Source organism: Nothobranchius furzeri, chromosome 5 (assembly GCF_043380555.1).
Source record: "Nothobranchius furzeri strain GRZ-AD chromosome 5, NfurGRZ-RIMD1, whole genome shotgun sequence".
Lineage (NCBI taxonomy): Eukaryota > Metazoa > Chordata > Actinopteri > Cyprinodontiformes > Nothobranchiidae > Nothobranchius > Nothobranchius furzeri.
Genome location: NC_091745.1, coordinates 76,728,346 through 76,754,924, shown reverse-complemented (window position 1 = coordinate 76,754,924; position 26,579 = coordinate 76,728,346). Strand labels below are relative to the sequence as shown.

Below are 26,579 nucleotides of genomic sequence, written 5' to 3'. Positions count from 1 at the left end.
ACTTTCACTTTGAGCCGAGCCAGTCTGGGTGAGGATACAAGGACAGATCCAGAGGAGGGGGGGGGGACAGCGTCTCTTATTCACCAACCAGTTTAAAAGGACCAAAGGAGTGTTTGAAATTCAGGAAAGTTCTGGGCCGGCAGTGAAAAGAAGAAGAAAGTGGAAACAAATAAAGAAGAGGGAGAGGAGAGAAGAAGGGAAAACAGCTTTGAAAAGGGAAAGGCTGCAGCCACTCAGGCATTAGTGGGGAAATCCAAAGTGAAAGAGAATGATGGCATGAGATGATTGATGAGCCATATTTTCTTTTTTGGAAAATACCAAATGGACCCAAAGAGGACAGACCTCCTGAGAGATGTGAATGAGAAGATCAACCTTTAAAAGAGGCAGAGACGTGATCTGTTGGCGACCTCAACAAACCCACAGAGGAAGAAACTTTGCCTTTCACAGACTGACACAGACAGCCATCTGAAGAGTGATTACGATCAACAAGAGAAATGGAGACGTGTCCATTCATGGAAAAATAAGAGGATGTCACTGCAAGGTGAGAAACGACAGGAAGCTTCCTCCGGTTTGCTTTTTACCGAGCGTTCAAACTATCTTACTTCAGGCTTGCGTGATCATCTGCTGCTTTTCTATTGTGTCGTGCAATGAAACAAGCAAATGTTTAGGACTTCCCTTCATGCGGAGATGATGCAGAAAGAACTTGAAACAGTTCATAAGATGTTCTGCACAAGAGGCTACCTCACACAGGAAATGGTTTGTTTCTAGAGCAGGTATCGAAGAAACCACAGGAGGGTTTTCAAATCTGCTCTTGTCTTCCTCACATGTCTCACAGTCTTACTGTTGCTATTGCTGTTGATTGTCCAATGCGGCGGCTGTGACTTTGACCGGAAAGGTGTGGAGAACATAAAGGCAACCATTGAGTCTAATCCCACTGGATTTGTGAGTTTTCACTTTCTAAAGTCTAAACTTTGGGTTTTCTCACAAAGGAAATTCTTTAAACGTGAACTCGTATCGACACGAAGGAGCATTTGAAAAGTGAGAGGCTTGTGTTTTGTTTTAATTACCAAACCATGTTTATTTATATAGCACATTTAAAAACAGCATGACCAAAGTGCTGTACAGTAAAAAGGACAAACCGCGAGATAAAAACAGATAAAAGTCATAAAGGAGGTAATTGATGAACTCAAGCTAATCACCTGGTAATAGGTTATCAGATGTCACACCAAACAAGCTTCTGAGATTAAACAACGTGCTGCTTTGGATTTTTCTTAAAGGGATATTCCACCTCTACGTGAAATTTGGACTGATTCCATGTTCCCCAGTTCGATAAGTCGGTAAAAGCATCTTGTAATCAGCCCGTTCGTTCTCCTAATCTGGCAGTATTCTCTTAGCTTTAGCTTAGCATAAGCAATGTAAGTGAATGGTAACAGCTAGCATTTTGTGTGAAAGAGTAATTAAAGGTGTGGAAAACTGAAACACTATTTTTTAATTATTACTTCTGATTATAATCGGTCACCCTGAGTGTTTCATGCAGGCTGAACATGAAAATAGTCTCCTACACCTATCTCCTGCAGTAGCTTCTGATAGAAAACAGACGGTGAAACTCTAGGATTAGAAAATCCTGATAGATCTACGTCACACTGTCACTTAACATTCATGGAGTCACCCATCTTGACTCACGACGGGGAAGGCTGTTGTTGGTTTAGCATCCGGGAAACAGCAGAGAATGTCTCTGCTAGTAGAAGCTAACTGTTAGCATTAGCAACTTCACCACACAGCAGAACTCCTCCAGGCTTGTGTTATTTGTGGAGATAAAACATCAACATTGCAGAGCAAACCGAGTCAGCAGTAGAGTCGTGTTGCTGTTAGCCAATCAGAGACGAGATGTCCAAATATTAGGAAATAAGACTCTAAATCTCGTTGTGTAAAGCGCTCCTCTGATGTGGCGCTCTGCCTTTTCCAGAATCAGGTGCATCTGAACTCCCCCCTTCTCCAGAGTAACGACTTGGAAGGCATTCATTCTTACTAGAGACCATTGCAAATGTATTGAGTAAAACCTTTAAAATTACTCAGTAACGATCCTAAATTTTCTCGGTGACCTCAATAATCATATTGATTCCTAATGAAAATAATAAGTAACATGAAGTAATTACTAGGGATGCAACAATACCAGTTTTTCCAAACCGATGCGATACTGATACTTGGATCTGAGTACTCGCCGATACGGATCAGTGACACTTCTACCACACAAAAAAAAAAATGCTATGAATTGGAATACAGGTCTTATTTTCTTCTCTGCTTTCAACAGGAAAGGACTGTGAGGTAGATAAAAATTAAAATATATGAATAGAAATCATCACAAAACTAAAATACTAGGTGAACAGAAATGACAAGTTACAGTGAAGCCATTTTCAAGCAACTGCATTGGTATCGGTTAACTTTTATCGATACTGGTATCGGTATGTGCATCCCTACTAATTACATGAGCCGAGGTAGACTTGGGACCACACTACGATAAAGCACCGCTGCAAGACTCAACAACATGACGTGATGCAGTCCCAAGTCTAAATCGGCTCCTGTAATTCCTTCATGTTACTTATTTTCATTTCTAGTCAATATGGTAAATGGCGTGTATTTGATATAGCGCCCTCTAGAGTCCTGGGACCCCCATAGGCACTTTACAACACAATCAGTCATTCACCCATTCACACACACATTCACACACTGGTGGGGATGAGCTACGATGTAGCCACAGCTGCCCTGGGGCGCACTGACAGGGGCAAGGAGGCCGAGCACTGGCGCCACCGGTCCCTCCGACCACCACCAGCATGCAAGGGGGGTTAGGTGTCTTGCCCAAGGACACAACGACAGCGACAAACTGAGCGGGGCTCAAACCTGCAACCCTCCGATTACGGGGCGAGCACTTAACTCCTGTGCCACCGTCGCCCCTAACATGATTATTGAGGTCACCGAGAAAATTACTGAGTCATTTTCGTGACTTTTACACACAAAATGCTAGCTGTTACCATTCACTTACATTGTTTATGCTAAGCTAAAGCTAACAGAATTCTGCCAGATTATGAGATTGACTGGCCTGGGTACAAAAGGCTTTTTACCCTTTTATCTAAGTCTGGGGAAAATGGCAAAACAAATACTTTTAAATCTGCTTGAGTTTCAATTACATTGTTTTCTTCACAAATATATAAGATCTAAAGCAGGTCATTGTCAAAAGGTGTATTTACTGTACTTTATATTAAAATAACACATTTTTCCCATGCTCTACCTGTGTTTCCCTCTTTCAGCGGACTGTATTTCCTAAAGATTACTATGTAGTGCATCATTACACCAAAAGCATGCTGTGTGAAACTGACCCGGTGAGTCACTTCTCAGTTAAATAGAAAACTCTTGCATCATAAATTAATCATTTACATGCACATTTTATGATCTTGCAGTTTTTTTTTACCTAAACCCTACCCCCCACCACACGCACACACACACACACACACACACACACACACACACACACACACACACACACACACACACACACACACACACACACACACACACACACACACACACACACACACACACACACACACACACACACACACACACACACACACACACACACACACACACACACACACAGCCTGTTTCTCTTTAACCTGGGGACTTCTTTGCTTCTTTCTTTCTTTTTAGCATCAAAAGTAAAAATCTCAGATTGATGGCAGACTGTTGTGTTTGCAACTGACGGGTGGATGCTTTGTCATGAATTATGTATGCCGGTATTGATGTGGCGCACCTCTTCCTGCAGTGTTGCGTGTTCCCCGCAGCAGTGGTCCTCCTGGACTCCTGGAACGAGCTCCTCGGAAACCTCTGGGGCGAACACGTAAATCGCTCCTTGATCCTGGAGCTAAAGCTGACACTGGATAAAATTATAGACAAGAATAAAAACATTGAGGTAAGATTCATATTTTACCCTGACTCAAAAAGAAAATCTGTTTTCAATATTCTTGACCTCCCATTTCCTTTGTTGCAGAGGTTCCAGGAGGAGACGGATCTTTCCCAGTTCCCCACATCGTCTTCCTCTCCAGAGGAGCTTCTGAAGCTAACATCACAACTTTTTGAGCGATGGCTTCAGGTTGGATGCTCATCTTATACCGAGACTTGCTTTCCACCCACATTGCCCCCGCCTGTTGTAAAAAAGGACTACAGACCCTCAAGGGCCAGGCTGTTGACCACCAGAGCCATCAACAACCAGCACGAAGGACAACCAGACAAGATGACGGACTATAAACCTCTATCGTCCAGTGGACCTGTAACCGTCTCCTACTCTGCCTTTGTCTGGAGCTCCTTGCTATTTGGACTCTACTGGTAGTTGCTGCCACACCAACTCTTTTTCTTAATTGATGCACATAATAATGCAAAAAAAAAAACAACAAAATTTTTTGGCACTGAATTTGTTTTATTTTTTTTTAGTTATGATGCAGTAAATTTGTTCACACATGAAGTAACATGCACAGGTTGCATTTAATGCCCAAAGTCAGTCTTTGTTTCCACTGTCCAACAGTGTCGTGTGATCTCAAACGCACCTGAAGTCCTCCAGTCACTCGGACGAGCAAGAAGACGAGACTCTGAGATCAGATCAGAGATAGTCGCCACTCGTGTGCGTTTTTATTTCCGCTGTTTACAAATGAATGTTGTGAAAAACACATATAGTACCATCTTTGGGAGTTGATTTCTGTAAATTAAAACCATTTAGATATGTGTGTTAGTGTTTGTCTTACCTGATGTATTCAGAGGTTTTTAAGCTATATTTATTACTGTTTGTCATCAAAGACGGAAAAGCACATTTACTCAAGTTTCATATCCGAAGGCAGTAAACAGATATTGTTTTAAGCCGACACATATACACATCCATGTACCAATATTACTAAATTAAACATCAATAAGAAGCGTTTTTCTGCATTTAAGTACTTTTGCTTTTGATACATTAGAGCTTGGAAGTCATACAGCTTGATATTTTTCACTCAAAAGTATTACTTCCTCTACATTTTGTCAGTAAGAACTCTAGTTCTATTAATATTAAGTGCTTTTTTTATTTTACGGTCACCAGACGTCTGTATTCATGTGAAATGGATTGTTAAAATTTGCAAAAGCAGCTCATTTACAAGCAAAACAATAAAAATGGAACTGGATGAAGTGGAGAGAAATGTATCGTCTCTGGAATGATCCGACTCCTGTTTGAATGCTCACACTTGTCTCTGCTTGTGCACACCCTGATGTGCAATGTGCACACTTGTCCTCACAGGGCTCTCGGAGGAGTGCATGTACTTTGCAACGGTTGCCAGGGAAACAGACTTGTATACACGTAAATGTTTACACAGAATCTGGAGCTATAACAGTGCCAGACGCTGCATTGCTGGGCAAATATGGACAAGGATAAATTTATTAAAATGTAAATGTTTTGAATAAGAAAAGTGTCCATTTCCTGGTATGCGTCACAATCAAATTCATGAACGTGTAAGCCTATTTTATCTGGAAGCGAGTTAAATCCAGCTTTCCTCTCTCTGTGACAAGGGTTCCAGTGTCAGAAGCTAGCTAGCTGTTTGGAAGTCTCTCAGCTCCAGTAAAGAGGGCCGATTGTGGCTCAGACACGAGACCTCTACAATTACACATGATGACCCCAAATATTACCATGTTTACTCTTGTTTTTGATATTTTTAAGAAGAAAAAAAAAAGGGGGGGGGGGGGGGTTCATGAGAGGTCTAGATGACACAGCCAGCCAACCCCCCCCCCATGACAATCCCTTAGGAGACTATTTTTTGAACAGATATTTTTTCCTGGCAGCAGAGGGCCAAGCGCCAAAGAGGCCAGCTGAATTCCCGTAAACAAGAGGGGGGAAAGGAGGAGTTGGGTGTTTGAACCATCCATCCATCCGTTTTCTGAACCCGCTTTGTCCATGCAGGGTCGCGGGGGGGCTGGTGCCTATCTCCAGCGGTCAACGGGCAATCAGGCGGGGTACACCCTGGACAGAGAGCCAGTCCATCGCAGGGCAACACAGAGACACACAGGACAAACAATCATGCACACACACACACCTAAGGACAATTTAGACAGACCAATCAACCTAACAGTCATGTTTTTGGGCTGTGGGAGGAAGCCGGAGTACCCGGAGAGAACCCACGCATGCACAGGGAGAACATGCAAATTCCATGCAGGAAGATCCCAGGCCGGGAAGCGAACCCAGGAGCTCTAACCACTGCGCCACTGCACAACCCGGTGTTTGAACCACGTGGCTTATAGACATGAATGAGCGTAACAGCGTCGCCACCATATTGGGTGGGTTCCTCACTTTCCACACCAAACTGGAGTCAACGCAGGGTGGGCAACTATGCCCATTTTTCCAAGTACACTTGGCTGCAGCCTAAGGTTGCAACCGGCATACTATTGGAATCAGATCACCTGGGATTACTATTGACTTTTTCTAGCCTGCTACTTAGGATTTAACATTTAAATTTTTTGTATTCATAGTTAATTATATTCTATTTATTATGCCATTCCTTATGTCTGATTTTGTGAAAAAAACATAATAAAATGTGCTTTTTAGTTGGGTAAATACTTTCCTCAATAGAAATAAATGCACTGGGGCGAACGGACACCCATCCAAGATGGCGAACGACTGCTACGGCAGCGCCAGTGCACGGGATGTGTACGTATGATGTCTGTGACGTAGCGCCCCACAAGATGGAAGTGAGCTGCCAAGATGGCTCCCTGGAGGGCTAAGCCCAGCCAGCCAATCCTCCCCATCCCCACACATTTCTCTCCTCCTGCTCCCTCACATCATCACACAAACATGCAGATAGGACCTTGGGGGGTGGACAAGTCAGGGAGTGCGGGTATGGACCCCATTTCCGCATTCCTGTGGCAACCTACCCCCCAATTTTATTTGCACCTTAAACACTTCCACCGACGACATTCCACGCAAACACACACTTAGGGCCTTGGGAGTGAGCACATTCAACGCATTTGGCAGGGGGATTTCTCAGCCCCATTCCAAGTGCCGGTGCCCACTTCCAATTTTAAACTGCACTTAGACACTGAGGGCTGTGGGTGCAAGTGGGGTGGTGTGGTGGCATCAGCTGGCATAGGCCAGACGATGCCCGCACTGCCGGCTCACCACAGCCATGGAATACACCTCATCAACACTCATTAACACCATATTGAACCAGGCGGAGGGAGACTATGGGTCTTAGCACACCTCTGTTGTCGCTTGGCTTCCTGGGGCTGAAGGCTAGGAGGGAGATCCGGCCGTCTGGTTGGGGTCTGGGGTGGTGGATTGCTGTGCTCAGCGTTGGGCGGGGGAGCCTGCTCATCAGCACCCCAGCAGAAAGGGTCAAACTCTTGGAACCGGTAATGGTTGTACCCCATGTGCAGCAGTACCGGGACCAGAGTGAATAGGGTGTGTATGGAGAGCATGAGTGGGTGTCCGGCGTGCATTTTTGTAAGTCTTTGGTTGTATGTGTATGTGTGAGCATGAGGGAGAGAGTGTGTGACTGTGTTTGTGTATGACTGTACATGTCAGGTGGGGCCTTTGACTCCTCCCTTCTCCTGGGACTTCTTTTGGTGATGTAGATCTTCGTCTCCCCTCTCTCTGCCACACCTGGTGTGGAGTGCGGTGCCTTGGTCTGCCTGGGTCGGGGCTCCCGGGTCAGGGAGTTTAAGATTTTTGGCATCTGCCTGACCAATCCCGGTGGCTGCCTGGTGGGGTCTGGGTCCCGGGTCGCTGGGTCCCGGGCTCGGCCGGCTAGGGGGTGGGAGGCTGCGGGCAGGCCTTTGGGCTTGCCGCTGATATCTCCCGGGACTCTGCCGGCTGCTGGTTGTGGCCCCCCGGGGCGATCCTCTGTGCCTCTCCAGGGGGGCGGGGGCTTTTCTGGTCGCAGTCTCCCTGGAGTTCCTGTGCTCTGGGGCAACTCCTGGATCTCTGGGACTTTGAGCTCCCTCCGTCTCCTACACATCTTTAGGGGGCAGATCTGTGGCCCCTCACACTCTCTATTGGACGCTCCTATAGAGAAACCTTACATAAACAAGCGCGTGTACACACACAGGTGCTCACATGGTGCTCTCATAAGTATGGACTTGGGCACGTTCAACACAGGTCTTTAGGCTATGGTGGGCACTTAATGCACTGTGATTTATTATCATGTTATTGTTCAGTTAAACAATGTTGATTATATATTTCTTCATCAAGTTGACGCAGTGATAGCTTGATCTTGTTGCATTGTTGTTGTGTCCCTTTTTTTTCTTCTTTTTGCTTTTTTTTCTTCTCTCTTTCTGCAGGTCTAGAAGCAGATCCTTGTAAGAATCGGCCCTTCCAGGACTTGACTAAGTGCCCCCCCATCTTTTGTCTCTTCCTTTCTCTTTCACCTCTGTCTCCGTGTCTGGTCAGAATTAAAAACCATTCAAAAACAATAACAATAAAGTTTTAAGTATCAGGCGTGACATTAAAAGCAGACGCTTTGATGCTCCACCTGAGAGTGAATCTGTAAGGCTTGTCACCAGCATTCAGACATCAATTCTGTTTGCTTCACAGCCAGACAGGACACACACACACACACAAAAAAAGACACGAGACCTCTACAACCACACATGATGACCCAAAATATTACCATGTTTACTCTTGTTTTTCATATTTTTAAGAAAAAGGGGAGGAGTTTCATGAGAGGTCTAGATGACACAGCCACCCCCGTGACAATCCATTTGGGGACTATTTTTTGAACAGATATTTTAAAGCTTGCTTTTTTTCCTGGCAGCAGGGGGCCAAGCGCCAAAGGGGCCAGCTGAATTCCCGTAAACGAGAGGGGGAAAGGAGGAGCTGGGTGTTTGAACCACGTGGCTTAAAGACATGAATGAGCGTAACAGCGTCGCCGCCATATTGGGTGGGTTCCTCACTTTCCACACTAAACTGGAGTCAGTATATTTATGTCGATGGAGTCAACGCAGGGTGGGCAAGGGCAACTATGCCCGTTTTTCCAAGTACACTTGGCTGCAGCCTAAGGTTGCAACCGGCATATTATTGGAATCAGATCACCTGGGATTGCTATTGACTTTTTCTAGCCTACCACTTAGGATTTAACATTTTAATTTTTTGTATTCATAGTTAATTATATTTTATTTATGATGCCATTCCTTATGTCTGATTTTGTGAAAAAACATCATAAAATGTGCTTTTTAGTTGGGTAAATACTTTCCTCAATAGAAATAAATGCACTGGGGCGAACAGAGACCCATCCAAGATGGCGGACGACTGCTACGGCAGCGCCAGTGCACAGGATGTGTACGTATGATGTCTGTGACGTAGCGCCCCACAACAAGACGGAAGTGAGCTGCCAAGATGTCTGCGCCCGAAGAGCACGCGCGCGCCGAAGCAGAACAGCAGGAGATGGACGAAGCGGGCAGCGAGGAGGACGAGGGAATAGACGACATGGAGGAAGAGGAGGAAGGAGCGGAAGGAGACGCTGAGAGGAAAGTATACGTCCCCGGAATCGAGGCGCTTCGGCCCGGTGAGGAGCTGGAGATGGACCGCTCCGCGTATCGCATGTACCACGAGTGCCAAACAGGCAAGTGGAGGCCAGAGCTGAATGCTATCCTGTTCGCTACACTGACACCTCCCTGTCAGGCTGTGATGTGCAGGTGTGTGAGATGCGTTGTTGTTTTACCTTCAGGTTCTCCATGTCTGAGCTTCGACGTGCTGAGAGATGAGGATGGAGACGGCAGGCAGGAGTACCCTCTGTCCATGCTGCTGTGCGCGGGCACACAGGCGGACACGGCTCTGAAGAACAGGTACAGAGCTCCAGGCATCTCATACGTCACACAGGTGATTCACATTAGGATGGAAAACACGCCTGTCCTCCAAACAGTGTTTTATGAATTATAAAACCTCTAAAAAATACAATTAAAAAGGGGGGGGGGGGGGTGTATCGATCTCGATTTATCTCAAATAACTGTAATTTTACTAGAGATCAAAATAACCAGGAAGCTATGTTTCTGGAAACGTTTCAACGTTATCATACTGGAACTTTTTATATTGCTCCCAGCTGTAGGTTCATTCACAGACTAAAAAACTAATATAACAGATTTTTGTGTTTCACGTTGAGTTCAGTTTGGCTGACCATGCTGAATTGTGGCAGATTCACATTTTATTTTATTTTATTTTATTTTGGTGCATTGCTTACAAACTTTTTGGGGGGGAAATCAGATGTGTTGTACTTAAAAACTTTTATTGGTGCTAGAGGACGTTTTCTTGTTTGCCTTTTTTATTTATCTGAGACAATATGGGTTCTAATAAATATATTCTGATAATTATAAATAACATTTCTGAAGTCCAGCAGAGAAAATTAATTTGTAACTCCGCACAAACTTTATAAGAAGTATAAAAATAACCAAGATGCACCAAAACATTAGGGCTGGGAGTAAATGATTATTTTTAAAACGATTATTTTATCGAATAGTCGACCATTCTAATATTTAGACAATTAATCTAATGTTTATTTTTCTATTGCACAGTTAATAAAAACCAAAAAATCTCTAATAAATTCCTAAAAAAAAATTGATAAATCGTTACTGTAAGAGAATAAACACTACAGGCCTTCCATTTTGTATAACACTGCTTTTATTGGTTATGTTCTGGTGACGTGTAGAACTTGGGAGTGCAGGCTGCTGCCTGAGAGGTGGTTGGAGACGGAGTGTCTCCATGCTGCTTTGTTTTGGTCACTTATGAGCGTGAGGCGAGTGATGTTACGACTCTTCCTGGGGAGTTTGGCTCGTGTGCAAAAAGGAAGGGACAGTAATGGGATTTAAAAGTTAAAATGATGATCAGGTTTATTTACAACTACAAAAAAATCATAAATCTTTTCATCCACAGGTTGGGAATAATAAAACTAATTCTGCCTGTGGGGAATTAAAACAAAAGTACAAATAAGTAGGGATTTCCCTCTGGACAAAGATTACTGGGTTCTGGACCAAATCAAGGATCTCCAAAGGTCCAAACTCTAAACTGGGCAGTTAAACCAAACTCAAGGTGATATTTTAAACTAAACTGAAAACCCACAACACTCTAAATGTAATAAAAGAGAGATCTACACCACAAAAAAGATGAACTCTAAACCAAAACGTAATAGCTTATCCAGACGCAAGAAGCTGTTAGCGAAAATGCTAACAGTAGCTTTACCGACGTTAAGTTAAAGTTACCAAGTTTAAAGAAACCAAAAACACCCAGCAGCAAACAGACCAGCATGGAGGAGAGACTGCTACCACCAAAACAGCTCTCCTCATGTCTGAAAGGAGCTCCTTTATGAAGGGAGAAACGCTCCCGGTGATGTTCTACATCTGCGGTAGAGACAAAGCAGCACATCTGACCCCGGAAGTTGTTGTCCGTTGCCGGGAGACGAAGGCGGGCAAAACAGGGAAGGAATCTAGTAGCGGACGAACATTGTTCCGGGTCTTCGGTATTTGGCGGAGATGTTAGTGAAGGCAGAGAAGAGGGCGAACTAGAGGAAAAACAGGCAGATTCCTCCTCTATTTACAAACTCCTGGGGATGCAACAAGTGGGCGTGGTGTGTCGACTACCGGATCTGACGTCGACGAATTTTTAGAATCGAGCCGTCGACGTCATCGAGGCTTCGCTACAGCCCTACAAAACATGAACAAAATTTACCAAAATTCAGAAGACCAACTAAATCTGTAATCTGCAAATTTGTAACGTAAAAAAACAACTTTTTTTTTAAGTTTTATTTTATTATTCTTCTTATTATTTTTTATTATATTTATTATATTCATCACTGTTGTAATCTTGAAAACAGTGATTTTTAGGTGATATAGTATATTATTGAACAGAAGCTCAGACTATAATTAAAACTGTAGCAGCTTGCACAGAATAAATATCCTTATTTGATTAATTTCTACTGCAGGTGTTTGATTCATCCTTCTGTGATAAGTCTATTAGCCATGGCCCCCACATACCTTGAAACGGCCTTGAGTTTTGAAGCTAATCTGACTTGTGTTAATTATGCAAAATTGATGTTATTAATGTTGCTGCTGTAATAAATTAATTCCATACGTTGGGATCAATAAAGTCTATTCTATTAATTCAATTCTTTTGGTGACGCCACTCTGAGGATCTTACTGTGGCCGTGTTCAGTACGCAGCAGCCTGGAGTGTACGACCAATCAGCACTCTCCGTCCTCCGCTCAAAAGAAGACCTGGTATGCTGAGAGTCCATGTAAATGATGTCATATAGTTTGAATCTGAATCTTTTGTCGGGCTCCTTCTAGCTAATTCTAACCCTGAAGAAACCCACCTCTTCATTTTGGGCTTAACCCCTTAGCATTCCAGCGTCCCGCTCATGGGACAAAACCCCATCATTAAACCTGGTAATTTAAGGGGTTAAAATGCGTTGTAACGCACATTACTGACATTTGTACCAAGAAAAATCCATTTGTTTCGTCCGCTTATCTGGAGTCGGGTTGCGGGGGCAGCAGTCGAGAGGCCCAAACTTCCCTCTCCCCAGGCACTTGGGCCAGCTCCTCCGGGGGAATCCCAAGGCGTTCCCTGGCCAGGTGAGAGACATAGTCCCTCCGACGTGTCTTGGGTCTACCTTTAGGTCTCCTCCCTGTTGGACGTGCCCGGAAAACCTCACCAGGGAGGCGTCCAGGAGGCATCCTGACCAGATGCCCGAGCCACCTGAACTGGCTCCTCTCGATGTGGAGGAGCAGCTAATCTAGTCCGAGCCCCTCCCAAATGACTGAGCTTCTCGCCCTATCTCTAAGGGAGAGCCCAGCCACTCTTCGGAGAAAACTCATTTCGGCCGCTTGTATCCGTGATCTCGTTCTTTCGGTCACTACCCAAAGCTCATGACCATAGGTGAGGGTAGGAACGTAGATCGACCGGTAAATCGAGAGCTTCGCCTTCTGACTCAGCTCTCTCTTCACCACGACAGACCGGTACAACGCCCGCATCACTGCAGATGCAGCACCAATCCACCTATCGATCTCACGCTCCAGTTTTCCCTCACTTGTGAACAAGACCCCGAGATACTTAAACTCCTCCACTTGGAGCAGGACCTCATCCCTGACCCAGAGAAGGCATTCTACCCTTTTCCGAATCAAGACCATGGTCTCGGATTTAGAGGAGCTGATTTTCATCCCAGCTGCTTCACACTCGGCTGCGAACCGCTCCAGCGAAAGCTGAAGATCACTTTCTGATGAAGCCAAGGAACCAAGAAAAATATAACCATTTTTTTCTGTATTGCTTTACATTACCTCATTACAGCAAAAAGTGATGTATTACTAGGCTAGTGAACTAGAAAAACATTTGCAAAGCATGAGTTTGGTCTAGGAACGCTCCATTGGAACAGCAGCATTCCAGCTGGCCAATCACTGCTCTCTATCAAGGTTACAAACCAATAAAGTGAAGAAGAAGAAGAAGAAATGATCATTTCTATAGCGCCTCTCAAGATAAAAATCACAAGGCGCTTAATGCTGTGATTGGTCCACAATGGTGGTCATCAACCAGTCACCCATCGCATTTAGTGAAGTAGACCCCATGTTGCTTTCTCTGCTCACATCTCTCCCACAGCGACTGATGACATAACGCTCTTGCACATGCGCTGCTGTCTATCTTGGGAAATCAGGTACTGAACGCTAGTGTGTAAGTGGCAAAAGGTACCGAAACAAGGCACCAGACCTTTAAAAAGGACCCAAATACGGTACCCATCCCTACACCCTGGACAGATTGCCAGTCCATCACAGATGTTCAGAATTTAAAATTCTTTTTTGTGCTATACTGTTCCTCTCGCCGTCTACCCAACAGTAAAACAAAAGCATGCTACGGCTTCTTAGGCTTGCAAGAAATAACTTCTGGGTTGCTCCTGTTGGCTGGTGTTGGTTCTTTAAACAACTCTGGAGCTTTTTGCCAACCGGTGTCGAAGTACACTCCGTTACATGCCGTTAGCTGGCGCAGACTCGGCACCCCTGCAGGCTCATGGATTATAAACTAGACTACATCCCAATTCGACCATTTTGACAGGAGAAAAACTGACAACCCCCCAGCTGGCTGAGAAGGACATCTGTTCCAGTGTGACCTCCCCTCCAACTCGATTGAGACATTAGACTGTTTTGTGATTATTTCACACTAAAATTCATGAATAACGTACCTTTAAGATCGCTCTTTAAATTCCCAACACTAAAAAAGTAGGGAGAAACCCATCCGCAACGTTGTAAATAACAGCGATTCTTCTGGTCATTGAATGCTGCTTTTTATGTCACACAGACACTCCCAGTCCCCCAAATGGATTCAGTTACAGCGTACTTTGATGGAATAAAAGTTCTTTAATATTACTGATGTACATGCATGCCATTCAGCAAAGATCAGTGATGTCCCTCACTATACATGCTAACATCGCACGCCGGGGACACACCGGCCGCGGAAGCGCCGCGAAGCGCAGTGAAAATGGGACCGCCCTCATTCGGCGCCCTTGTTAAGCTATTCTATAGACCACATGGGCCGCCGAAGCACCGCGAATCGCCTCGCGCCGGCGCTGCAGCCCGCGCCGTGCAGCGATAATTTTGGCGTCTGCTCAATTATTTCGCGAGCCGCGGGTGAATCGCGTCAATTCTGTCAGGAAGTCAAACCTATACATAAGAGGCAGGCCGGTAAATTTAACAAAATAAAGCATTTCAAAATAAAATTCCGCAATAGTCAAATGTGTTCGTAATCAGACACTGCAGAAAAACCACATGAACACACACACATACACACACATCGAACTTGTGTGCGTGTGTGACCACGTGAAGGGGGGTGTGGTTTTGGGAGTCTTTTTTTCCAGAGCAAACAGGACAGAGAGGCAGAAAGTCTGAGGCAAGCAGTTAAGATGGATGAATATAAATTAATTATGGAAGTTGAGAAACACGAGGAGCTGTACGACCCCCGAAAAACATGATTATTTACGTAAGAAACTGCTAGGATACAGCTGCAGAATTGGAGCGGGTTCCAAGAGATTCAACTGGCAGAAACAACTGGTTCATACCATAGGTTCACACACACACACACACACACACACACACACACACACACAAACGTAGAGGAAAAGAGCTGAGAAAAGGCAGAGAGGAAATGGAGGACACCAAGTGTTTAAATGAAAAACTACAGCTGAGCCGAGGCGCGCCTCGACTGGGGCGCGTCTGATCTGAACTGAGGAACGGCGAGCAGCGGCCGAATTTCGTGAGCGATTCGCTTCTCGGCGCTTCCGCGGCCGGTGTGTCCCCGGCGTCAAGTCCTGGAAGGGCCGATTTAGTATGGAGACATAACAGCTGAGAGGAACCATACCGCATATTTTTCTTGTCATTTAACCCCCTCCCAGAAATTTCCCAGAACTCCTCTAGTGGAAACAGGGCTCCAGTTTCTGGCTCCGCCTGTTCCTGTGTAACGGTTCTGTTAACAGCAGCGTTTTCATCACTTCCATCGACACTAGCAGCGAATAACGATGCAGGAAACGATAAAGCAAACGGATCAACCCACAGATAGACTTTATTGTGATGGTACTTAGGGATGTCCCGATACAACTCTTTCACTTCCGGTACGATACCGATATTGCAGCCTTCAGTACTGACCGATACCGATATCTATCCGGTACGATATCAGCACAAATCATACATACTTTTACCTATTTTGTAGTGTGGAATGCATGAAAGCCTTGATCAAGTGATATTACTCAATCGGAGAACAAGAGCCAACAGCAGTATGTATGAAAAAAAAAACATTTTTCTTAACTGTTGGTTGCAGAAATGTGAACCTTAAGGGACTGCTTATATCGAAGTTTCTTGATGCCGTCCAATATAATCCGATACGCTCTTTTTGGGCCGATATCGAATTACCTCCGATGTCGATATCGAAACGGGACATCCCTAGTGGTACCCAACCACGCCATCGCCCGCCATTCATTGCCCCTTCAGTGTGTCAGGTGAGGTTTTGGTAGAAACTTTGTCCCGACTTGAATCCGAGTCAACTTAATCCTGTCGGAGTTTCACTTTCACCTCCCGCTTATCTGCGTGCTGCTGAATGTGCAAAATGTTTTCCAGACTTCTCGTCATGCACATGCACAACCTGCATGGAACCGAGAAGGAGAACGAGGAGGAAGAAAGCAGTGATGAGGAGAGTGATGAAGAGGAGGATGAAGATAAGAAGCCTCAGCTGGAACTAGCCATGGTGCCTCACTATGGAGGGATCAACAGGGTTCGAGTATGTCGGGCTTTTTTTTAGTACTTAGAAGAATTTTTTTTTTTTTTAAAGCAAATGTCTGCATGTGCTGAGTAGATTGGGTCCTTGATTTCCAGGTGACCCGGTTTGGACAGAAGTCATTGGCTGCTGTGTGGTCGGAGAAAGGGCAAGTAGAAATATTTGACCTCCGACCTCAGCTGGAGGCTGTCCACAGTTCTGCAGCCATGACTGCTTTTATTCAAGAGCAGAAGGAAGCCACGGCGCTTTTCAGTTTCTCAGGACACATGAGTGAAGGCTTTGCAGTCGACTGGTCACCTAAAGTCCCCGGTGAGTCAAATGTCCAAATATTTATACAGAGTCACTAAAGCTCATCTGGAATTAAGTCAGAACTATCGACATATATACTGGACAATGGGTTTCCATAGACTCCAATAATGCGTTTTTGTGCCAAAATGGGAGGTAGCCACCACCGCCATTTTGACCGTGTCACAGGTTCCGTCAAGCCCAGACAATTCCACATAAGGGAAGAGGGGTGGGGCTGTAAGGCTGGGATCAACTGACGACACCTGTCGAACTGAAGCGATGTAGCTGCAAGCTAACCCAAAGCTAACGTGGAGGTGGGAGCTAAGCTAACAGAGGTAGCTACCTAGCTACAACCGGAGTTAAATGCACAACACCAGAGCTTCTGAGTCAGAGATACGCCGGGCTGACCGCTGGGGAGAACCGGGTGGAACACAGAGGTCTCCCGAGAGCTCCACAAGCCGGCAGCCGCACAGCAGACAAGCGCCGCTGCCGCTGAGGGGAGGGGACCATAATGATAGTGGGAACCCAGCTCCACCAACATGTTATATTTCAACCCATTTTCTAAAGTGCAGCATTATGTTAAATGCACTGGGTTTTACCCTATTACATTTAAATTTCATGGTTAAACAGTACATGTTAACATCTAAGCTCAGCTTGGCAGTGACCTAAAATACATAAATATAATTTTACTTACCGAAAAAAATGAAGTGGAGACTCCTTGGACGCTCTATTAGTGCAATTAATGCCACAACAAGTCATTTTGTCCAACAATTGTACAAATAATATCCAAAAAAGAATACACACACACTACAACTAATTGTCTAAGTTGAGAGACTGAAAATTGCAGAAAAGTTTTCAGGCGAGGCCTTTCCCCGGAGCTAGCTCTGTGGTCACGTGGGTCTGATGCTCATTAATTATTCAGAATTTTAGGCTTTTAAAACACTTAAACAGAAGAGTGACAAAAAAATCCACCCCCCTCAGAGTTGTCATGAGAGTAAACTAGATCATTTAAACCTAAAACATGTTTTGGTACCAGGCTGTAATCATGTTTATTTCTGCTGTGAAATTGGTATTTTTAACATGAGGATTTGCTCGCTTCTGACACCAGCCCCCAGTGGATGAGGGTGGAACTGCAATTTTTGTCACTTCCGTGTTGGCTTCATTTCCAGGCCGGAATTATGGGGGCTTGGGTCAGAACCAGAAAATATAGGATGTCTTATTGTAACTTGAGCTTTAGTGTGTGGCACAGTTGCTGTTTTCAGGGTAAAGATGCTAAAATTTCCTTTAATTAAAATGGAACTAAATTTGGAGTGCCAGAATAAAAAAACTCTTTAGGTTTGCATCAATGTAAAGGCGAAATTCACCTGATTGAGATCTGTCATCTTTACAAATCGATGTCCTTGAAATGCTCATTTTTGAGTTGTGTATTGTCACCAGGTCGCCTCGTCACCGGCGACTCCAGAAAGACCATCCACGTGTGGGAGCCGTGTGAGGGTGGAGCATCGTGGCAGATCGACCAAAGACCTTTCAGCTCCCACAGCAAGTCTGTGGAGGACCTGCAGTGGTCGCCCACCGAAGCTACGGTAAGTCAAACAGAGTCCAACTCAGGTGGGCGGGGCTTTAATGTATGGCGTTCTTTTAAAGACGTCCTCAGGTTTCAGGAAAACACGGTGAGACCAGAGAGGTAATCGGGTTTCGTAAATAACTAAACAGTGTTAGAAAAAACGGAAACACACATTCAGACAAAACACACTCGCTTAAAGGTGACCTGGCTTTTCCAGCTGATATGCAAGTGTTGCGTAACATCTGCAAAGCGGAGTATGCAGCAGTTTGCTGCCATTTTAGTGGATGGTTGCATTTGCAGTGGCCGCCAGTGTTACTTTTGGAAGCATCCCAGAAGCTTAGGGAGGAATTGTTTATGCGATTCGCTTCCAGAACGAGTCAAACACATCGACATATACAAAGGATGGGCGTGGCCCGCCCATTGCTCTGGAGGGCAGGTTGGAAGCAAAGTGGAAGGATCCCACCTCTGACATTTTGGCCCAGACAATGCAAAATTGGGAAAAGAGATGAAGCTAAGGTAGCTACTGGCTAACTTAGCTAACCCAAGAAGCTAAGAAAGCGCTCTGGGGACCGGGGTAGCCCACCCGCATGGCTGACTGGTTTCCGGGTGAGGCTGGTCGCCTGTGGAGATCTAATATAGACCAGGACTGTTAAATGACCTCTGACCGCTGCGATCGTAGCCGGGCGCCATGGCCTTTTACATTAGCTCATGCTCCACATTAGGAGATCAATGGAAAATTAGCTACATGCAAACCCAAAGCTAAAAGAGTTTTTCTGGACGTTTTTAGCAAGAAAAACACAGTAGAGCATCTCACAAGTGAAGCAGCATCAACTAAAAGAGCTCCTGTGTTTCTGTGGTCTTCAAAGATCCACGAGTGACCAGCATGACTACAGCCTCTCATCGGAGCTGCGCGTCCCGGCTGCTCCGGGAAACGGGAACGGCCAGCCGCCTGCTCTAGCAACCGTTCCCAAGCAGGAGACAGGAGAAGCCGAGCACCCGCTCAAGTTTCTTACCCAGCCACCAGCCCCATTAGCATGTTTGACCAAGCAGTTAAAGGACAGCATTTTCCCCATTCAACCAGCAAAATAAAGGACAAAAAGATCATTTTGCTTAGAGAAACTGCTTAGATTATGTTTGTGAAGTCAATAACCACAGCTTGCCCTGCTTGTCCAAATCCATGATTAGCATCCAAACACACAGATGACACGTGAGGCCGAGGCCTTTCCCCAAAGCTAGCTCCCACCGCTAGCTCTGGCTCTGATGCTCATTACTTATTCAGAATTTAAAGCATTAAATTCCACTTAAACAGAGGAGAGTAACAAAAAATTCACCCCCCTCAGAGTTGTCATGGATGTAAACTAGATCGATTAAAACTAAAGTTGTTTTTTGAACCAGGTTGCATTTTTAACATGGGAGTCGATCAGTGATGCACCGATATGAAATATTAGGGCCGATACCGATATTAAGGTCCCTGTTAGGGCCGATAACCGATATTTGCTGATGCCGATATGCTGACATTAATGCTTCTAAAATCAGAAGATTTTGTATAGAATTAAAATGATTCAAGCTGAATTTACATTATTATGTTCACACATTTACACTTCTGGGATGATCACAGTCGCTGTCACGTGACCAACCAAATACACATCACCTCCCTCACCTTCTGAAACAGGCAAACAAATGAAGACGAGTTGGAAAAAATATTGGTTGCTAATATAAGCCCAGTTTTATTTATCGAACAGATACCGATATGTTTAAAAAGGATGCCCGGCCGATATTGATGCCAATATATTGTCTGTCCCTTGGGAACTTGCTCTGTTTTGGTGCCGGCCTCTAGTGGATAACGGTGGAACAGCATTTATTTACAGTGATCCCTCGTTTATCGCGGTAGATCCGTTCCAGACCTGGCCGCGATAGGTGAAAATCCGCGAAGTAGGGACACCATATTTACAGTACAGTGTCAGAACCCAAGTTCCCAGACCAACCTCTTCCAGCTAGCCGCCCTCCACTATGGACCACAACTCCCAGCATGCCCCTTGCGGGGATTCCCTCCACGTCGCACCTACGTCACAAACCGCGGCTATAAACGGAAGTCGCCTTTCCAGCTCACCACTCAGTCATCGTTTCTTCAGATTCATGTTCAGAGTTTCCAACCTACCGATCCATCCCACGAATTATCAGCTCATAGTATGTTATCTTACTTACTTCTGGAAAGCCCGGCATTTCCGTGTCACTTCGTTGACGCTCGAACGCTCGGGGGTTTCCTAGATTAATCGTTAGCCGGCGTTTCACTGACGCTATCACTTCCGCGTTTGTGAAACCACGCTCCCTACAAGCTCAGCTCCCGAATCCAGCCGCCCTGTCTGACATACAGTACTATATTGAATTATCGTATGATCACATTCTCTTTTTGTGGGTAAAACTCAAGAAAAAAAATTTTTACTTGGTTTTTTTATAGTTTTATTACAAAAAGTGCATTTTATGATGAAATTGATGAAAAAAATGAGAATTTCTTGATATTTCGCATAGAAAAATGCCGCGAATCGGTGAAAAATACTGCAAATCGGCGAATTTCCCTTGAATAAGGCTCCAAAAAAAATCCGCGAAGTCGTGAATCTGCGATAAACGAACCGCGAAGTAGCGAGGGATCACTGTATTTTTTTGCCATCCCTTGTTGGCTTCAAAAAAACAGACCAAAATGGCCCCTTGGCCAAACACCAGCGTTCACTCAGGCAAGGCAGGAAGTCAGAGGGAAAGGCTGGGTCCTGCAGGTGGTGCTGTTTTCGGATCACAGCCAAATTGTCCAAATGTTACATCGACCTAACAACAACATGTTAACACCTGAGAGCGGTTTTCTTCACATGGTTTAGTCGGAAGACCGATGGGTTTTTGAGTGAAGCTTTTTCTCTAAAGTTTGATGTCTGACGATGTTCTTGTGAGACCTCAGGATGTCCTAAAATGTCCAGCGCTGCATTACTGATCAGAACTGCGTAGATTCAGACTCTACGCGCACGCTGGGACTGCACACATACGTCATCTGCATTCACTGCCGTGGGTTCTCTTACTGTAAAGAGTCTCGTGACGCGGACTCACCTGAGCTCCGCAGGTGTTTAACCAGAAAAACCAGGGAGGGCTCATTGATCAGAGTGAGTAAGAATGTGTTTCCTTTTAAAGGAACACACCTGTTACTGCTGCACCTGTCTACTAAGGAGTAGTTGGAACAAAAATCTCGGACAGAAAGAGCAGCCAAACCAGTTTCTGGTATTTGCATCAAACCTGAACACGCGTTGCTGTACACCAGGCCTCTGGCCTTGTTGACCCGATTGGTTTTGTGCTGCAGAACTCGTTGCCAGTTAAAATAAGATTTACTTCAATTTGGTTTGAATCTGGGCTGCGCAGTGGCGCAGTGGTTAGAGCGGTTGCCTTGCAGCAAGAAGGTCCTGGGTTCGCTTCCCGGCCTGGGATCTTTCTGCATGGAGTTTGCATGTTCTCCCTGTGCATGCGTGGGTTCTCTCCGGGTCCTCCGGCTTCCTCCCACAGTCCAAAAACATGACTGTTAGGTTGATTGGTCTGTCTAAATTGTTTGTGTGTGTGTGTGTGTGTGTGTGTGTGTGTGTGTGTGTGTGTGTGTGTGTGTGTGTGTGTGTGTGTGTGTGTGTGTGTGTGTGTGTGTGTGTGTGTGTGTGATTGTTAGTCCTGTGTGTCTCTGTGTTGCCCTGCGATGGACTGGCTCTCTGTCCAGGGTGTGCCCCGCCTGATTGCCCAATGACCGCTGGAGATAGGCACCCCCCCGCGACCCTACGTGGACCAAGTAGTAGGGGTTGCATGACTTAATTTTTTTTTAAAGTCGACAGTCAAGTAATGAAAATCGAGTCGACTTCGACTAGTCGTTGATGACGTCATACACCTGAAGCGGCGGGTCGGTAGGTTCGCTGGAGTTTTTGACAATTAAAATTGCGCCCACATTTTCTATGTTAACAGTGACACATCTCTTTTAACAACGGTAGTTCCTGCTTCCTACTTCAGTCCTCTCCCCCCTCCCCCTGCGCAGCAGCAGCAAACTGATGCGCCTGCAGCCTCTCAGAGTTCCTGCTGCTCTAGACATTAAAATAATTATTTCATTTTCTGTTCCTCACTGCTGATTACCTTCAATGGTGTCTGTTTGTTGCAACCACCAGATACAAAACTAGCTTGTTTTATTTGACTATTTTTCTGTCCTGCCTGTTTATTATCTTCCTGCATCTCCTCTCAATCCTAAAGAGAAACTGCTACCTGGGTTCATATATATTCACCTCATGAGTTACCTTTGAACTGCAGTTCTAAAAGATTTACCGACCGCAAAAACAGCGGAGTGCCGCTGCTCGCCAGCCGACTACAACAGGACCGTTTTTGCTGCGGAGTTCATGCCGGAGCGGAGATAGTGGAATTTTGGGGGTACGTCACCGGAGGACAAAACAGGTGATGCGCCTCGCTCCGCAGCAGCGAAAAGCATCAGGCACAAATAACAGACAGAAAACATGAAAGGAAATGAGCGGACATGAACGATCGCGTGTTTAATTTGTTTTTGAGGTGGTGACACCTGATTTGGCCGTGCTCAGGACGCAGATGTCTGGAGCGCGTCAACGATCAGAGCTTTGCATGCGCAAACTGGTTAAGGTTAGGATGGGGGTGAGGGGAAGGTAAAATTGCGAGAGGGAAAAGGTCACAGTTTGGTTAAATGTCCGTTTTACCGCCGGTGTCAGCACCGACGCTCTGGCACAGCGCGTTGCCTCCGCCTCCCGACGCAGGGGCTCATCACCTGCTGTCTTTTCCGAGGACTGCATCTTGTCAGTCATTATCACGTGACAGCGACTAGTCGATGACAGGCATAAAAAGTCGCTACAGAGCCGTGAAGTCGACTAGTTCATACAACCTCTACCAAGTAGGTTCCGACAATCGGTGGATGGATGGTTTGAATCTCACTTTGCATTTTTGTTCTCCAGGTTTTTGCATCTTGCTCTGTGGATCGGTCTATTCGTATCTGGGATATCCGCGCTCCACCCAACTCCATGCTCTCAGCCAATGAGGCGCACTCGTCGGACGTCAACGTCATCAGCTGGAATAGGAGCGAACCATTCCTGCTGTCTGGGGGGGACGACGGACTTCTGAAAGTGTGGGACCTGCGACAGTTTAAGGTAAGATCATTGACATATATACTGGACAATGTGTGTCCATAGGCTCCAATAATAAGTTTTTGTGCCAAAATGGGAGGTGGCCACCACCGCCATTTTGACCGTGTCACAGATTCCGTCAAGTACAGACAATTCCAGAAAAGAGAAGAGAGGTGGGGCTGTAAGGCTGGGATCAAATGACGACACCCGTCGAACTGAAGCCATGTAGCTGCAAGCTAACCCAAAGCTAATGCAGAGGTGGGAGCTAAGCTAACGGAGGTAGCTACCTAGCTACAACCGGAGTTAACTGTGCACAACACCAGAGCTTCTGAGTCAGAGATACGCCGGGCTGACCGCTGGGGAGAACCGGGTGGAAAGGTTTCCATCCCAGAGCTCCAGAAGCCGGCAGCCCACACAGTAGTCAGGAGCCGCGATCAGACAGAGATGCGCCGAGCTGCGGGGAGGGGAGAACCACAAGCCGGCAGCCGCGCAGCAGACAGGCGCCGCTGTGATCAGAGATGCGCTGAGCTGACCGCTGAGGGGAGGGGACCATACCGATAGTGGGAACCCAGCTCCACCAACATGTTATATTTCAACCCATTTTCTAAAGTGCAGCATTATGTTAAATGCACTGGGTTTTACCCTGTTACATTTAAAATTCATGGTTAAACAGTACATGTTAAAATCTAAGCTCAGCTCGGCAGTGACCTAAAATACATAAATATAATTTTACTTACCGAAAAAAATGAAGTGGAGACTCCTTGGACGCTCTATTAGTGCAATTAATGCCACAGCAAGTCATTTTGTCCAACAATTGCACAAATAATATCCAAAAAGAACGCACAAACGCTACAACTAATGTTCTAAGTTGAGAGACTGAAAATTGCAGAACAGTTTTCAGGCGAGACCGAGGCTCTACTGAGACCTTTCCACGGAGCTAGCTCTGTGGTCCCGTGGGTCTGATTCCCATTAATTATACAGAATTTTAGGCTTTTAATACACTTAAACAGAAGAGTGAGAAAAAATTCACCCCCCTCAGAGTTGTCATGAGTGTAAACTAGATCATTTAAACCAAAAACATGTTTTGGAACCAGGCTGTAAACATGTTTATTTCTGCTGTGAAATTGGTATTTTTAACATGGGAGTCAATGAGGATTTGCTCGCTTCTGACACCAGCCCCCAGTGGACGAGGGTGGAACTGCAATTTTTATCACTTCCGTATTGGCTTCAATTTCATACCCGAATTATGGGGGCTTGGGTAAGATCCAACAAAAGTCCCACTTTTATGCATTTGTGGTTTTTTTAATCAACATGTTATTTCAACAAAATTAGCCAACTATGCTGCATGCACACCCACGTGTAGGAGCTTACAACAGCCTATTATCTACAGCCCTCTTATTTCAGCAGCTCCACCTAACCACAGACATTTGTTTCGTCTGATTCTGGTTTTACAAAAGCACAATAATTACTGTGGCTGTTGCCGCCCTCTTAACTGCAGAACCCGTTTTTGTTGACCTTTAAAAAGAATCTTTAATGCCAAGAATCAAGTAAGATCATTAATCCCAACAATAAAGAGGCTGAAACCTAAAATGGTGCCCCAGAGCATCATCGATCACCCCTCTCTTCCTCTGCAGACGGGACGCCCCGTGGCCAACTTCAAGCAGCACTGCGGTCCCATCACGTCCGTGGAGTGGAACCCAGCAGACTCCAGCATGTTCGCCGCCTCCGGAGCTGACGACGTCATCAGCCAGTGGGATCTGTCCGTGGAGTCGTGCGACGCGGGCGCCAGGGTGGACGGGGTGAAGGACCTCCCCCCTCAGCTGCTGTTCCTTCACCAGGGTCAGTCGGAGATCAAGGAGATCCACTGGCACCCGCAGATGCCCGGCGTCATGATCTCCACGGCGCTTTCGGGGTTCAACGTGTTCAGGACTATATCTGTGTAGCGTCTGGGTGGATTTCCCTCCGTGAGAATTAAGTGTGCAATGAAAAACTTGTGTTCGTTTACATAAGTTAGCTGTGTGAGTAACTGCTCAACTTTTTAGCATTTTGTTATCGACAGACACAAAATGCTCCAATTTAACCGTTTTCTCTGTATGTTTTACAGATTTGAGTGTTTTAGGAATTTCCTGACCAATAAATAAACTAAATTTTATACTTGTTTTTCTCTGATGGTTAAAAAAATGATCTGTCTGCATCCCCTGAGACGAGTTCAGTTCTTCAGCAATTAAATCTAAACATATGCTATAAGATCTCAGCAAGCATTGTTCTAATATTTAAAGGTGTGGATCCCTGAAAAACCATTTTTTATGGTCATTTCTGATTCTGACTGCTAGTTTTTCATGCAGGCTGAACATGAAAATAGTCTCCTACACCTATCTCCTGCATTAGCTTCTGATAGAAAACAGACGGCGAAACTCTAGGATTCGAAAATCCTGACAGATCTACGTCACAGCGTCGCTAACATTCATGGACTCACCCATCTTGCCTCACGACGGGGAAGGCTGTTGTTGGTTTAGCGTCCAGGAAACATCAGAGAACGTCTCTGCTAGTAGAAGCTAACCGTTAGCATTAGCAACTCCACCACTCAGCTCAGCAGAACTCCTCCAGGCTTGTGTTATTTATGGAGATGAAACATCAACGTTGCAGTCAGTGGTAGTCATGTTGATGTTAGCCAATCAGAGGAGAGAGAACCAAATATCAGGAAATAAGGCGCTTCTGGGCGTTTTTGCCCCGAGTACGGCATGCAAGGCATTAAATCCTACCAGGGACCACTGCAAATTTAACTGCAGTGGAAGCATTCTGAAGAAACGATCAAATCCCAATAATATGTTTATTGTTTTCATTGCATGTAATTAAACAGAGAAATGGACACGTCTAAGCCAGCATTTTCAGGACAAAAGCTAAAATAGCATCTCCCTTTTACAGCATTTAGTAAGAAAATAAAAGGCAAACAGTGTCAGAGGCAGACAGCGTGCACAAAAACGCGCTTATCCCGATAGGGTTGACCTTTAAATCCCATGATTGTCTTTTCCTTCTAGTATCAACCCATCCCCAGAGCCTGAAGGATAGATGGCTTTGGTAAAGTGGGGGGGGGGACTACACTTAGATGTGGTTTGGAGCAGAAGGCCTCACATTACCAGCTTTGGAATGTGACAAATTCACAGTAATTCATTACCAACGCAAGTCTCTGAGGACCGGTTTGAACCAACTCTACTGGGCTAAGCGAAGCAGCGATGGACGTGTAGATCTCTTTAAGGCACAACGAGATCAAGTTTAAGAAA

The 26,579-nt window shown here is 45.4% G+C and overlaps 2 protein-coding genes across 2 annotated transcripts; both read left to right on the top strand.

Annotated features, from left to right (window-relative positions):
• Positions 1-5,215, top strand: zgc:174888 (uncharacterized). The gene is made up of 5 exons (XM_015950346.3): positions 1-541; positions 836-942; positions 3,306-3,377; positions 3,821-3,967; positions 4,046-5,215. Exons 1-5 carry the CDS (start codon positions 529-531, stop codon positions 4,382-4,384), a joined length of 678 nt encoding a protein of 225 aa, XP_015805832.3. The 5' UTR covers positions 1-528; the 3' UTR covers positions 4,385-5,215.
• A 4,138-nt stretch (positions 5,216-9,353) lies between these two features.
• Positions 9,354-25,450, top strand: grwd1 (glutamate-rich WD repeat containing 1). Its single transcript, XM_015950345.3, has 7 exons — positions 9,354-9,626; positions 9,732-9,849; positions 16,143-16,302; positions 16,398-16,608; positions 18,022-18,167; positions 23,131-23,322; positions 24,933-25,450. Exons 1-7 carry the CDS (start codon positions 9,401-9,403, stop codon positions 25,239-25,241), a joined length of 1,362 nt encoding a protein of 453 aa, XP_015805831.3. The 5' UTR covers positions 9,354-9,400; the 3' UTR covers positions 25,242-25,450.
• Positions 25,451-26,579: the final 1,129 nt, after the last annotated feature.

Bases quoted from the DNA above. Each gene is read 5' to 3' on its own strand.
- zgc:174888 (XM_015950346.3), top strand. The intron at 943-3,305 runs GTGAGTTTTCAC...TCCCTCTTTCAG, and splicing joins AGTCTAATCCCACTGGATTT to CGGACTGTATTTCCTAAAGA. The intron at 3,378-3,820 runs GTGAGTCACTTC...CTCTTCCTGCAG, and splicing joins TGCTGTGTGAAACTGACCCG to TGTTGCGTGTTCCCCGCAGC.
- grwd1 (XM_015950345.3), top strand. From the start codon at position 9,401: ATGTCTGCGCCCGAAGAGCACGCGCGCGCCGAAGCAGAACAGCAGGAG. The intron at 16,609-18,021 runs GTGAGTCAAATG...TATTGTCACCAG, and splicing joins CTGGTCACCTAAAGTCCCCG to GTCGCCTCGTCACCGGCGAC. The intron at 23,323-24,932 runs GTAAGATCATTG...CTTCCTCTGCAG, and splicing joins GGGACCTGCGACAGTTTAAG to ACGGGACGCCCCGTGGCCAA.